Source organism: Pelmatolapia mariae, linkage group LG4, assembly GCF_036321145.2.
Source record: "Pelmatolapia mariae isolate MD_Pm_ZW linkage group LG4, Pm_UMD_F_2, whole genome shotgun sequence".
Lineage (NCBI taxonomy): Eukaryota > Metazoa > Chordata > Actinopteri > Cichliformes > Cichlidae > Pelmatolapia > Pelmatolapia mariae.
In genome coordinates, this window is record NC_086230.1 from 33,567,435 (window position 1) to 33,583,155 (window position 15,721).

The window sequence follows — 15,721 nt, forward strand, 5'->3', positions numbered from 1 at the left end:
AACAGGCCATATATATTATATATTATAACGTTACAAAATATAAGAAACAGCTCTAACATATACAAATAGCTTACTTATAAATATCCAGAATATTACAGACATTTTACTGTAAAACTTTGTTATTTCACTGTGCAGCATGTAATAAAGGGTACAGCTACTGGATGGGGGAGTCGTACAGATATATCCACAGGCAGGAAGGATTTCCTGAGTCGTTCACTGGTGCATTCGGGGAATCTCAGTCTAAAGACTTTCTCTGAACTGCTGACGTTAAACGGCCGCATGAGGGCCTCTGCGTCCTCTTCACTGCCTCCAAAACCCTCTCCTCATTTCGAGTCTGTGCCAAATTCCCTCCTCCTCCTCCTGCTCTCTGCCAGCCAGTAGCAGCTCTCTGGCCGCGGAGGGGAGCATTCACACCCCGCTGTCGGCGTTTAGCGGATGGAGCTCTCAGTCTAAGTCTGACCCGAAGGGAGGGAGGAGGAGAAGATGAACGGTAACCCGTGCGCCCGCAGGCTGGCCCGGCGCTCCAGGTCCGCGCTGCTGCTGGTCGCCGCTCTGGCCGTCCTGCTGGTCCAGACTCTCATCGTGTGGAACTTCAGCAGCCTGGACTCTGCTGGCGGGGACGGAGGCGCCAGGAGCCGTGAGAAGAGAGAGGACCGAACCGGGGGGCTCAACAAAGCCGACAGGGAGCACCCGCGGAGGGGGCTGCAGAAGAGGGGCGAACCGCCACCGCTGGTCGGGAAGGCGGCCGCTCAGCAGCAGCTGCAGGCGGTGGGTTTGACTGATATGTCCTTCACGAGGCGCTTTAATCAGATTTTAACACGCGTGTTTTCGGAGAACGAGCCGAAGGAAGCCGCATGGCAGCCACGGAGAGGATGCTGCAGCTGCTGCCTGTTGTTTTGGCTTTCCCGTCAATAGTTTGCCCGCTTTCGTCTGGGAGATGGGTCTGTAGGCCAAACTTAATTTAAAAAAACAGCCAATTTAAGGTGTCGATTATTGGCGGCTGTGGCAGGTAAACTGCGCCACCTTCTCATTCGTAGCTACAGTTTAAGAGCGTATCAGCACCGGTTAATCAATTCATCACTTTAAGCTGTGTGCCTCAGCCAGTTTTCATTAACGCTTCATAACAGCTGATTGCTGTGACAATGAAACGAAAACTACGGGTGATCACGTGCTTTAATTATTTTAATATCAATGCCGAATTAAAGATAACGCAGACATTTAAAAAGAAATGACCCCAGTCTTGTTCTACAATCTAACTTTAAGGGTCGACAACCGAGAAAATGTGGAAATGGCTGTTTTTGTTGTTGGAGTTTGGTTTGGCAGCGTCTCACGTTTTAAACGTCATTTGTGTTACTTTCAGCGTGAAAGGTCACCGTGTTTTTTATGAATCTGTTCATTCTAAGCCTGCAGTCATTTTAGTTTCTCATACTTTGGTGTTTTTGCACAGAATGAGGTTTGGGCCTGAAATGCTTTTCGGTTTAGGTGTTAGGGGTTTCCTTGGTAAACTTGAAGAATTGCACCGACACTTAAGGAATATAGGAAATGATTTGAGCAAATTAGGTAACAATTGTCCGTTTTTATTTGGGGTCTGTGTGTAAAACTTGGCAATTATGACCAAGAATTAAAAAATTAACATGACCCTGATGAAGGCCACAAGCCGAAACGCGTTGGTCAATTATTAAAGTTGTTCTTCTTTCCTCAAGTGTTGCTGGAGTTCCTGTTTTTTAATTCTCTCATCTTCTCCATGCACCTTGGAAGTAGGGGAAGTTGTGCCAGGATTTTTTTTACTGTGAATTATGACCAAGACGCAGCATATCAAGTGAAAGTTTTGGTGATGGGGTCCAGTCTTGCAACAATATAACTTTTGGTGTAATTCTTTTCATCATATTTTGATAAATTGTTTCATTTCAAGCTCTAACACCTATTTTAGTGTCATGTAATTTTGCACAGAATCAGGAGTTCTTAGAGGAAAATGTTTTAAGCTTGAATTTTAGGAGGTTTCCTTACTAAAATTAAGGAATTGTAGCAACACTTAAGGAACTAGGAAAACAGATTTAACCATGTATTATTAATGGAAGCCGGTCTGCTCTGATATTAAGTTGTAAAATGACTTTTATAAATGAGGCTTTGTGTAGAATTTCTTTAGCAAACCTGTATTTAAGTTTTACCCGAAAGCTAAAATTTAAAGCAGTTTTACCTTAAAGGCAAAACCCGAAAATCTCTATTTTAGTAATTTTCTGTCTTCTCACATTCATAATTAGATTTCCATCTTCATCTCCACGTGAATGCTCCACAGCTCATTTCAGGCACAGCACAGTACTCGTTATCATCCTGCTGAGATTCCTTTGTGTTTTTATGTTCAGAAAAACCTGTTGGGATCCAGGTGTTCTCACATGTTTTAATGACATGGATGTACTCTGTGTGTGTGTGTGTGTGTGTGTGTGTGTGTGTGTGTGTGTGTGTGTGTGTGTGTGTGTGTGTGTGTGTGTGTGAGCAGGAAGCAGTATCCCATTTCCAATAAAATATCACTTGCTGGAACTCAGTGAAAACCGCTTCCTCCCCCTGAAACACCGAGTGTGTGCTTTTATGTCCTATCTTTGTGAGAACATGTTGGCCCGTTCCTTAAAAAGCTGTTTGATAACTAAGAGTAGATGTTGGTGTTGTTCTAGAAAATACATGACGTGTTATCCGGCCGTGTCAGAGAACAAGAATGTTTCCAAACAGCCACAGTCTGGACTTCTCAGGAGAACTCTGATAGCGCCGATTCACTGAAGAACACTGTGGGAGTCAGCGTTTGTGATTGTGATGGTGGGGGTGATTGGAAAGGCACAGGACTTATCCCATATTCTGATCGCACTGGAGGTATGACTGTAATGCTGAGCCTGTATCAATGTGGCTGTTGATCCAAGTCGTTCCACTGTATGAGTTGGGAGGATCCCGGCATCCTGCGACCTGTCTGTTACAGACTTGGACAGGTCAGCTTTTCCGTGCTTTAATGACGGAAATAAAACAAGTATATTTAATTCTTTCGTTACTCAGAAATGTCCTATTTTAAATAGTTGGCAGCCTTCAGAAACCTCAATGTTTACATGCAGCGTTATCTACTTTTCTATCATCTGAACTTCCTGTCAGAGTGGAGCAGAACCACCAGGCCGCGACTGTTTAGGCCAGAGTTGAGGCTCGGGTGTGAAATTTGTGGTTTTCAGGGTTTTTATTGTTTACTTGGTTTCCCTTGTTGTAGCTGTGTGTCTTATTTTGAAAAAAATATTTACGCGTTACCATAGCGACCAGAGAGGAGGATGTTACTCTCAGTGTTGTTGGTGCATTTATATTATCTGACATTAAACCGGTCTGCGGCTCAAAAAAGGTTGGGGACCGCTGGTTTAGTCGGCAATGGTGACATGCCTTAAACTTGCATTCTTTCCAATGGCCAGCAGGGGGCAGTGACTCTGGTTTCAAAAAGATTTCAGGTTGTATAGAAGTCTGTGGGAAAATTACCCTACTTCACCCCTCATCTATGAGCTCAGTAAACACTTTCCTGATGATCTTCTTGTCTCAACCAGTAGTTTAAAGTGCTATTTAATACAACACAATCATGATTTATTAAACTTTTGTCCCATTAGGTTAAATAGGCAGGAGCTGCTTTAGCTTTTTAAAAGAGAGTTCAGCATCATTCGTCCTGTTTCAGTCTTGTTTCTGTTCAAAAAGCTTGCAGTTTTTTTAAATGTGCCCAAGAGCCAGTTTCAAAATCTTTACCATTCTTTGTCTTATGATGTATATATTTAACAGATTCTAACTGTTAAATGTTCAAGAAAATCTTTTATTTTTTATTCAAAATTTAGCAAACTTCAAAATTTTTTGAATGTTTAATGTTTTTATTAAATATTTGGGGTCTTCCTGGACATCAAACCTCAAAAACATCTTGAATAGTAACTGAAATATCAACAGGTTGTATGATGTGTTAATTTATCAGTTTGATGTCGTTTTTTCAGTACAAATCCCCAAGGTTTTTTTTGTTTTGTTTTTTTTAAAAGGTGAATATATTCTGGGTTTGTAACTTTTCTATAACATTAACCGCAGGATGTTGGAACAAAACGAGATATTCTGAGCATAGCTAGGAAGCATCAGACCTGGGACGAGTTGCCCCTAACCCTGGTTACATTTTTATCTGGGCATGTGCAGAAACAGGAAACCTGCTTCAGTGAAACACAATCATAGAAGTCACGTATGAGTGCGGTCCTCCACCTCAAAGGTGTGATGAATGTGAGAGTTGTGTCACTGTGGCGCCTTTCGGGATTGTAGTGAGCACACTTGACTGGATGTTATAAACGAGGCTGCAGTGTGTTGGACACACACACACACACACACACACACAGCCGTTGCTGGAAAGCTGAACACTGCTGGTATTTAAACTCTGAAATCTGCAGTTGTGTCTTTGTGAGGACTTTGTTTGACATAAAGCTTTCCCAGGTTGCTGACCCCAGCCTAATCCTGATTCTAACCTGAACTCTTAAATCAAACGTGAACCCTCAGAAAGCCCCGTGAAGCTGTCTGTGCGCACACGTGTAGCGTGCTGACCGCGCTGTGCGTGTCAGAGCCGATACACATACTAACAGCCAGGTCAGATCAGATTAGAGGATTTCTTTGGATCACGTTTCTCTGATGGGATTTATACTTTCTAATCTAGTTTAGATTGTACAATAATCCCTAAATGCTGTGTTTGTGTGTCTGTGTGTCCTCGCTTGTATCTCTGCACCGAACATTGTTAAAAAAGGAGAGTGAGAACAGTTTAAGAGCGTGAGGACAGTAAGGCTTCAGATTAGGAATCTGTCAGTCTGCCTCTCTGATGTATCCGGCTGATTGTCATGAAGATGAACGTGTGACGCACAGGAGCCTCAGATATCCTTCATACCGGCTGTAAACCTGTGATGGCCCCAGAATGATGTAAAATATTTGGGTTTCAGACCAATAAGTTGTTCTTAACAGACACAAAATGAGACGGGAGCTCTGTACATTTACTGGGGATGCTATCTGCCTTCATGTCAATATTTTCTACATGGATTTGAGATTGTAAGCTAGTTTAAAAAAAGCCACTTCTTACCTGGACAGTGCTTGATGGTGTAATGGGGCTTATTAAGACTCAGGCAGGACTCGACATTGGTTCTGTTTTTGGACTTGGTTCAAACTGATTTTGAGCATGGTCATGATGCCATTACGTAAATATTTTAGCGTTGTTTTAAGTTTTTTAAATATCATTATGTTGAGATAAGGTTTCTGTTTTTGGACTTGGTGACAGATATTGAATCTTGATCTGGGACTGGTTTTGGTCTTGGTTCCTGACTCATTGATGCTGACGTCTCTATTTTTGGACGTCTTGACAGGGTCATTGAGCTTGGGGCTCTGTTTTTGGATCATCAGAGTGGTTCCATGATGTTGAGATCAGGGTTCTGTTCCTGGACTTGGTTCATTATGAAACATTTGGGGCTTTGTTTTAGTGTTTGGGCGGGGGGGGGGGGGGGGGGGGGCTTTCCAACACCATGATGAGATCAGAGCAAAATGTTTGGACTTGATTTGAAAGTGATTTGGGAAAAAGTAAATGTTATAATCTTGGGTCCTGACTCTGTGGTGTAGACGTTGCAGCTTTGTTTTTGGACCTGGTGTTGGACTTTTGTTGATTATGGTAATTCGCACAATGATTTGAGATCAAACAATCAGGTTTGATCTAAGGTTTCCAGACCCGCTGTTGCAGGACTCTCCTAGTTATTGAAGATGATTTGTTTGACTCTGATTGTATATTTGTGCTTATGGATGCAGAATTAATTGGGATGATCTGTCTCTCTGATGGTGTTAATGATGCATATAAATCTAAAATTAGATTTTTTTTTTAAGGAAAAACCTGGTAGCAGTGCCTGAAACCAGCAGAGCAGCCGCTTAGCATAACACAAGTAAACTGATGCGATGGTCCAAATCTAATTCAGTATATGTGATTTAGCATCGTAGACCGCTGTCAGAACCACGAAGCTGCTTTATGTTTTTCTGTATTTTCTTTGATATAATTCTCAGTAAATCTGGCATGGATGGATGTAAATCCCTGCTGTAATCCTGGGGCGCCCTGTTGGTGCCGGGGTGGTTTCAGTCAGGTTTCACAGCACCATCCTAACCCTCATTACAGTCCATTTAGCTTACTTTCTGTCCATCTGGCTCTGGTTTTCCTTTGTCTCTCAATCTCTCTATTTAGACAGATTACTCCATTCATCTCCTTTGGGACGTGATGCTCTTCTTTGTCAGTTTTTTTTCTTTCTTTTTTTTTTGCCTTGGCAGACTCAGTTTTTGTTTTTTTTTTTAAAGATGAGATAATGATCATCCTGTATGGCTAATAAATGAGCGTTCCTAATCACGCTTTAAAACCCCCCCAAAACTGTCACTCAGTATCATAGTTTACTAAACTATGATGAATATTATTATTTTACTATTCCCATATCATTGTGTATTTAGTGCCAGTGTGTATTTTGAGCTACAGTGCACTTATTGCCAAATATAGTGGTCTGATTACTCAGATTTGTTTATTCAGACCCCAAAAAATCAGAAAAATCGAGCCTTTTTTTAAAAAACAAACAAACCACCAACTGTGTGCCATTCACACCGTTGTATTAAGAATGGGCAAATCTGAAAAGTATTTTTAATTCATACAACTGGACATAGCGCTGTCAGAGGGAGAAACGTTTCTCCCTCTGACAGCGCTATGTCCAGATGAACAGAATTAACTTTTGGGGACTTACTTACCTGGATGATTGAGCATGCATCAAGACGTAATTCATACAATATTCACGCAAATTTTTAACAGTGAAGAACTGACAGTCTGGTTTCAAAGTTGGTCAAACTGTATGAAGTAATTAGAACATTATCTTAAATAGGATTATTATCATAGTCACGTTTAGCTGCAAAAAGATGAGGTTAGCTCTTACACTCGATTAAACAAAATAAATGTTAACAAAAACAAATTGCGGTGGTGTAGGAGACTCGATATCATAATCCCATTACTAAGCTATAACATGCTATTCCTACAATCCCATTTCCCAAGTTAGGAAGTCATTCTTCTGGCTGGTGCGTTGAGGTTTTGCAGAAATGTGACCCCGAAACATGTGAATGTGGCAATCATAGCAATCATGGCCTGGGGACCAGTCTGCAACCATCTGGCAAACAACTGTTTCTGGGAGAAACATGCATTCGCCACAAGCTGGGAATTAACTAGTTGTGTGGCAAACTTTTTTGAGCTTTTGATGTTTTCTTTTTACTCGAGAGGACGTTCACATGAGCTAGTAGATCATCATTTTCTTTAAAGCATTTCGTATGTCTTCTGTGTTTAGGCTCCACTTTCATGCAGAAGTGAAATTATCACAGCTTAAGTTCAGCATACATTAATTACAAAAGACATTATGAAGATGCAGTAGAAAAACTAGAAACGTCTGCATAATGGCTCTCACTGTGAGACATATAGAAATCTACAGGCCTTATGAAACGTACCATCTGTGAGTTAAAACATCTCAGGCACCATGGAAGCCCTGCCAACCTTTTCTGCTTCATGGATGGATTTGTAAACATGACCAACATAAGGCAGCCTATAAGATTTTCACTGCCCACCAGTCTGCATTTTCCCGCAGGTATACTGAGGGTAAACACACCTACACAGGAGCTTGATTAATGCATAACCAGAGCTGTGTACAGATGCAGCCTACAGCCATGTGAAAGGGCTCTTTATCGCGTTATATGAAGGTGTTTTTTCGCTCTGTCTGTCACAACACACCAAATCACTGCTGCCAAGAAAACAACAGCCTCTTTCTACCCTTTCACCGCCTGCCTGTGGGGGGCATTTGAGCAGACATTAGAGACATCGTGGTACTGGATATTTGGCAGTTGGAATCATTAAAGAACCATTTGATATGAAAAATGTCCATTTCTGTGGACGGATGCAGACTTTGGTCTGAACTGTAAAAGCAGTAACAGAGACCTGTGGGCTCATTCATAAGACTGAATCATGACTTTATTGGGATTTACTGGGTGATAATAAAGGGTGAAGGTGGCATTTGATGTGAACTGTAGGTCCGTTAGTATCCATGATCATTCTGTGGAGAATTGCCTAACTTTGCAGAAAGAGTAGAAGTTCTGATGTAAACAAACGCCTGCATTTATCTTTGCATGGTCACCTTTGCTGTGTGCCACAGCCTTCGCTCACATTTGTGACTTTTGGACCTGCATTGTGTTCCTGTTGCGTTGATGTCGTTGGTGGATGTAACAGACCAATCTGACTGGTGATCTGTGTAACCAGTCAGGCTTTTAATCCAGTTAAATGTGTTAATGTAAACGAGGATATTGTGAGGCAGGCGTTTCTAATGTTGTGGCTCACTGGTGCATCTCTCGGAGCAGGCGTCTGTGCACTCTTGCCTTTTTTGTCAACACTTCAAGATCTTTTACAAGATGCAGATAAATATGAGGAGCACAGCAGCTTTTCGCTGATAGTCACACATGTGTAAGTGGCTGTTCTGCCCTGACGTGCTGCTGCTCTTCCCTCACTTTCAGACATTCCCAGAAAACACCACCACACATTCTTGTCACCACACCAGATCCAGGCATTCTCAGATTATCCTTACTAGTGTGAACTTGTAATCAACAGATGTCAGAGCAACAGGTCTCTTTCCTCCCACCCTTTCCCTGCCTCGCCCCCGGCGCCCGGGGGAACGGCCTCTCTTGTCTCTTGTGTGTCTCCTTTATCGCGGAGCAGCAGGAGGTCTGAAGGCTTCAATAGGAACCTGCTGAGAAGGAGAGTGGCTGAGAGCAAACTGACTCACACAGGAGCACCACGAGCAAGAAAGCAGTGACTCAGTCCCTCTGTGAGTGTAAAGAATGATGTCTTTGTAGGTAAGCGGTGGTATTTTAGCTGTGGTCGGTCTCCATGGAATGCACGGCCCTCTGGGAAAAAACGCTCTGCTTTTCTTTGGAGGTGGATCTTTGAAGGAGAGACAAACTTGTATTATTGTGTCGAGCGAATTACAGCCAGAAACGCTCGAGGGCATTTTGGAAAACTCCCGAAAAGGCATCAAATCGGCCTCATTACAAAAAACATTTCATTTACAAATCTCTGACAGATCTTCCTGTTTGCACTGAAGGAGTAATATTAGCTGTTAGGAAAAACAACATCATCATCATCATACGCCAGTTTTCTACCTGCTGTCCTGCTTTTTTATGTTTGTAGTCAGTTTGTGTCATTTTATTAGCGTTTCTGAGCCGAGTGTGTCGGCATCTTGTTTTTCTTGTGGTCATTTTTTTGTTTCTTTCTGATAATGTTTTTTGTCTGTAAGGTTATTTTGTGGTTGGATGGCTGGCTGCTCCAGTCTGCATGCCAAATGTCCTTGGGTAAGATTCTTAACTCCAAGCAGCTCTCCAATGCATCCATCAGAATATGCATGAGTGTGAATGTTGGACAGAAAGCACTTGAATGGGTGAAAGAGGGATGTTGTATAAATCGCTGAGTGCTCAGGTGGAGTCGGAAAGCGTTATATAAGAATCAGTCCATTTACCTTTGTTTTGTTTTTGTGTAACAGTTTTTCCTCTCTGTGGTCATTTTGACATGATTTGTGTGCGTTTGGCATTCTGTTGTTGTCACTTTGCATTTCTTTGAGGTTTTGTTTTGTTCCTTTGGTTGTTTTGTGTCTCTTTGGTATTTTGAGCCTCTGAGATGGCGTTGTGTTTGTGGCTGTTTGGTTTTCATCGTGTTTTGGGTTTGTTTGGGGGTTTTTTTGGGGGGGGGGGGTGTCTTTGGGATCTTTTTGTGGTTATTTTGTGTTTGTGTGTAAATTGTTGTTAGCAGGTTAAAGAGTTTAGACGTTTTTCACAGTTTTCTGTTGAATTTCGAGACTTTGGTCCAGACTGACATATTTTAGAGGTAAGAAACAACCTCAGTCAGATGTTTCAAGAAAGATAACGAAGAAGGAAAAACAGAAGTGTGTGTGTGCGTGTGTGTGTGTGTGTGTGTGTGTGTGTGTGTGTGTGTGTGTGTGAAATCTATCTCTTGCTGTACTCTGGAGGTTTTATTCCTGGATATCACACTTATAATAATGGCAGGAGAGCTGAAAATGTTCACTGTGGCAACACACACACACACACACACACACACACACACACACACGCACACGCACACACACACTCTTTCCTCTAAGCTGATATTACAGATGAGATAATGAAAGGTTGACTGAGAAGCAGGTGGCAAGAGCTGATATTACTGTCTTCCTGCTGGGACTTAGTGTGTGTGTGTGTGTGTGTGTGCGCGTGTGTGTGTGTGTGCACTCTTTATCCTGGGAAAGACAGATATGGGGAGATCTGTGGGATTAAAATACTCATCGAGGTCATGTGGCGATGCTGCTGAAACACAGACGACCACCAGGCTCTGATTATAGCGCTGTGGACCCCGGCGTGTGGTCGAGTCTTTGCTTCTGCTGTCTGTTTTATTGTGATGTGCAGGAACAACATTTGATTCATTCCAAGGAGATAAACGAGCTCACGTGGGTGTAACACGTGGAGCTCCGTACATTTAACATGTACGTGAAGAAGGGATAGCCTAAAGGGTCCGAATGGTCTTCCTGACTTAAGCATTGCTCCCGTCCTGTCCAAACTTTCCTTTCTAGCCTCATCACTTTCAGATTTAGCTGGAAGTTATTTATTTTCTTGCAGCTGGTCCACGTCCATCACTTTAGTATTTGGATTCAAAATGACGATGCAAATTTTTTTCTTAAACAATGCATCATATAATTCTAAATGGATGCACAGCCTGTCTTTGTAACCGTTAAAGTAGAGTTTGGTTTGATTTAATTTAGTTGTTGATTTATGTAAGAACTATATTTGTCATTCCTTGCAGGAGGTTTACCACTCGCACCGCCCCAAAGAGAAAGTCCGCCTGGACAGCAACAATAATGAGAACTCGGTCCCCAAAGACTTTGACACCATCGACAGCAACAGCAACCTGGGGGCCCGATCACATAGCCAGCGAGTGCCAGTCGGAAATGCCAAACGTAAGCTAGAAAAGAGCCAAGCGCAAAGCATGCTGGGAAAATCTGCCAACGAGGTCCTCAAGTACCCTCCCATCCAACCGAGAGTGCTGGGCCACAATCGCAACCACACCCACATCCGTAAAGCCCACCCCAAGCTGCCAACGGTTGCAGCGCCGGCTCAGGGGTCCAATCCGGATTCACCGTTCTACCAGACCAAGAAGCCGGCTTCTCCTCCGCTGCCGCCTGGTCTGGAGGTGAGGAAGGAGCAGCTGCAGTGTGAGATCAGCGGTAAAGAAGCCATTTCAGCTCTTTCCAGAGCCAAGAGCCGGGAGTGCCGGCAGCAGATAGTAGAGGTGTACTGCAAACACAAAGAGGGGACGCTGATGCCCCAGAAAGTTCCTCGCTACTGCCCCGCAGAAGGTAAGATCACATCTCAGTGTGTGCAGGTGACAACAGACGGGTTTCATATTGTTCACATAACCAACAACAAAAATCACAAAAGTCATAAACATCCTTAAATTTTAGGTTAAAGGAATGTTTTATACACTTTATGTTCTGCTGCATAAATGTTGTTCAAACCTTCTCTTTGTGAGGGAGAGCCAATCAGAATAAAGGGAGGTGACTGTGCGGACGAAGCTAAAACAGCTGAGGATGAAGATGAACTGAGGACCTCTGAATAAAATAAATTGTTTTTTTAGAAAAGTGAGTCATAGTCATCCTCATTACTGTCATGAATTGGAATGTGAAGGGTGAAAAACCCAAACGCAGGCGCCAGAAGCCGATCGATTTGATGAAGCAGAGGTTGAACGATCTGTTATGTTTATAAAGTCCAAGAATAAAACAGAAGGACGCAAAGAAGCAGAGAGGCTCAGAGAAACACATGAAACAGGAGGGAGGAAACAGCTGAAACTAATCAAAGACACTTTACCGTCAAAATAAAACAGGAAGTAACCTAAACAGAACAACTAACACCGATGAAGACTCGACAAGATGCAGGAAGACACAAAACATCAGACATGCTAAACACTAACACAATCAGATTACAGAGATTACTTGACATTAATGGAGACATGCTTACTCTTACTATGATTGTAGCGTATGTAGACATATTAATCAGTCTGAAAGAAACTTACTGTATAAACTGCCCTGGATTACAGGATTATACACATCTAGAACATGTTGGCTGTGCAATTTATAACAGCATCCGATCAATTTTTCATTGATTTCTAAAGCTGTGCGTTTCTTATTTACGATAAATCTTTCTAAGAAAATAACCAAAAACAGCTGCCCGGGGCGAATAAATGTGTCACTTCAGACGGCTTTCACATTGTGAGCTGTCTCACAAGCATTTATTTATTTTTAATGTGGCAAAGGTGATAAAATATTTTTGTTGTTTACATGGCATCAGTTACAGCGAGGGTACCAGGAATGTGTTGTCATGCATATCTGTGAAATAATTGTTCATCAAACGGTGACGGTGCCTGTAATCCATGCTTTGGTTTATATAATGAACATGTAGCTCGTGAAGAAGAAGAAGTATATGTATTTATTATTGTTGATTGTTTGGTGTTTATGAACAGCTGTTTATGCCATCTGAGTATAAATGGTGACATAATGAAGATATAAAGAAAAACATGACAAGTTGATATGCATGTCTTTGTTTTTAATACGTTTGCAAATGTCCAAAAATACGAAACACTTGGTTCAAAACACAGGACGGAGACAGTTTGATAGTTTTTTTCTTGACCATCTGAAGGATGGATGTGTAGGTGGCATCAAGATGAAAGCTGCCCACCCTCTTTGTCTGAACCTGCCATGAAGATATAAAAAGATTACTTTGATAATCTGTAAATTGCACGTTCAGAAATGTGCTTTACCTCGATGTAGCTGACAGCTGTGGTGGTGCGATCCATCACTGCAGGATGCAGTCTGCTCCGGGTGTCAGCGCGACTAAATTTCCACGTGTATGAGCACCTCGAGATTTATTCATAGTCTGCATGTATTAACCTAGGATATTTCAGACCTAAAATCATTTCATGTTAACATAGTGATTCATTTGTCAGCAAATGAATGGGCGACAGATTTAAAGACAGAAAGGACATGAACAAGTGGCTGCTTTGAAGTGGCAGATTGCAGTAAGTGGAAAAGGGATTTTTGCCTTCCAAATTTACCCTTTCAGAAACATTTTTAACTGAGCACGTGCCGTAGATGCAAAGAGGCATCCCTCACGGGTGCCAGCTCTATTTTCAGGGACTTGAAGCATGAATGGACACAGAGGAGGACGATGCTCATCCAGCATAATTACACCCTAATTAAACAAGCAGTTTGTAGTCTTATTTTTGGAAAGGCTGACTAATGATTTACTCAGGGCCGTTTGAGGGTTAATTTATATGATTATAGGTTGTTTTGATGACACACCAGTGGTTGTATCCTCAGAGTGAAGCTGGGCAGGGGATTGGTTTCAGATTGACGGGCATGCGTTCGGTCTTTTAAGGAGTTTGGTGTTTCTGTGCACGTCCCTGGGCGTATTTGACGCATCTCTGCCTCTGCGTTCGACTCAGCCGCCTGATTACTGTCATTCCCCCCTCAAACTCCAATCCCAGCATGTTCCACAGCCCAAAAAGGTCACTAATTAAAGCCAAGCAAGCCAAGGCCGGCGGGATGAGGAGGAGGCATTAGGCTGTCAGAGCGTTTGTATGTACAAGATTTGGCTCGGCCAGCTGCAGACGGCATGTCTAGGAAAGGCGGAAGTGAAGAACTGGAGTGAGGAATGAGCTTAGAAGTGGCGCTGATGTCTTAAAAAGGAAACGTTCTGCTTCTTTCCAGGTCCATATTTGTATTTTTGGGGTCTATCTTTGTATGACTGACAGTTAAACATTAGCCCTCTTTATCTTACCTGTCTGAATTGAACCGTTTTAGCATCAAAAAGCAGAGAAGTAGGAGAATGGACTAAAAAAGAAGGAGTATTATTCATAAGACCATAAAACTCACCTGCTAGTATGAAGTGGATGGGATGAACACTTTTCACACAGGCAGAGATTCATGGATTTATCAGCGAGATGTTAACCGACCTCCTCCTGTCCAGGTAAAGCTAATGTGAACGTACAGTGGGACGAGGACGCCTCCGATGCTTCTCCGCCCGTACGGATCGCCTTCGTCCTGGTCGTCCACGGCCGAGCCTCGCGTCAGTTCCAGCGTCTCTTCAAAGCCATCTACCACACCTCACACTACTACTACATCCACGTGGACCAGGTAGGACTGCTGACTGTCACCCAGAGCAGGATTTTTTTGTAATATCTTAATTTTTCTTTATAAATATTAAATTTATAAACATAAATAAACTTGAATTTCTGAACATCAAACGTAACTGAAAGAACAAAAAAATAAGACTTGAACCAGAAGTCAAGGGGCCACTGGTGCACAGAGATTATGGTTGGGGACTTTGTTTTGTCCCCATTGCAGGGGTTTAGGAGCCCAGCATTAAAGGGTTAAAGGGAGTTCCAGCTTTTATCCCTTAACCAGAGTCTAGCTACAGGTTTGGGACTGAAGTGCTGTGCTGTTACAACCAGACTGTGTCCTCTGTGGGGGTTGGAACTTTTTCCAGTTTTTGATATGGGAATGCTGGAGAAAGTTTGAGACTGGCTTCAAATGATGTGTGAGGGAGGGTCTCCCTGCAGGCTTCCCCGTGGCTGCACTCATGGGTTTGCAGCTGAAGCGTCTGCAGCTGCCCAGCTGTTTGAAAAGGCTGCTGCTTTCAGTTTTCAGTCGTGTATTCCTCGTGAAAAGATCTAAGGTTTAGTCCGCGTGGTTGGTTTATATTCTTTGTTTTTTCTTGTATAAACAGATTAATTCACTTTTCTTGTATATACCGCCTTGTTGTTTTGCTCAGGTACTTCCTGTTTGTGTGATCGAGTGCGCTGGGTTGGTCTGATTTGTTTTAACTTGGGGTCAGGTTAAACTACTTTTGGAACCATGTCTCTGCTCGGTTTGTTGTTTCAGCCTTGGTGCTTTTAATTCTCATCACATTTCTTTTAGATGAACTTGATAAAAAAGTCACACTTCATTGACAAACCCGTAGGTGGAACGAGGCGGGAATCCCGCTCTGCTACGCTGAGACGTCAAACTCATTAAAATGTGTGATTTTAAAAAAGCAGGAAAGTATAACACAGGTAACAAAATGTAATTAATAATTAATAATAATGAATGCCAACACTGGGACAGAGATCTCACTTCTGCAGCAGGACTTGGACACACTGCAGCTTTAAAGAACAGTTACAGTTAATGAACGTCAGCACAGTCACCTCAGTCATTAGTAGCTCATTGCTACCTAAACTTAACACTGTTGTCAGCGGTAATTAAGACAACGATCAGAGAACAAACACAAACTGTAGTAATGATGGAGCACTCGCTGTCGAACAACGTGACAGTGTTTTCTATGGAACACTTAATAACACTAATCCTGCAAAACATCTAAACTTAAACAGGTTTCTGATGTAAAGAATGCAGAGACTGCGTGTTATCTTCAGACTGCTGTTGCTGTTTTAGATCATGTTGTGTAAGCTCCACTATAAATTGTATCTGTTGCATTTTTATTATGTTGAGAGTTTGCGTGGCTTCAGCCTCAAACAGGTCTCCCAGGGAAAACAGATTTTCATCTCAGTGGGACTTCCTGCTACAAT

General features: G+C 42.4%; 1 protein-coding gene across 1 annotated transcript in view; it reads left to right on the forward strand.

Annotated features, from left to right (window-relative positions):
- Positions 1-393: 393 nt before the first annotated feature.
- Positions 394-15,721, forward strand: part of LOC134626561 (xylosyltransferase 1-like) — a 43,669-nt gene continuing 28,341 nt past the window's right edge. The window contains exons 1-3 of the mRNA XM_063472487.1: positions 394-768; positions 10,910-11,462; positions 14,128-14,294. Of these exons, the coding sequence (XP_063328557.1) occupies positions 484-768; positions 10,910-11,462; positions 14,128-14,294 (1,005 nt within the window). The 5' untranslated portion in view covers positions 394-483. The remainder of the gene's footprint in view (positions 769-10,909; positions 11,463-14,127; positions 14,295-15,721) is intronic.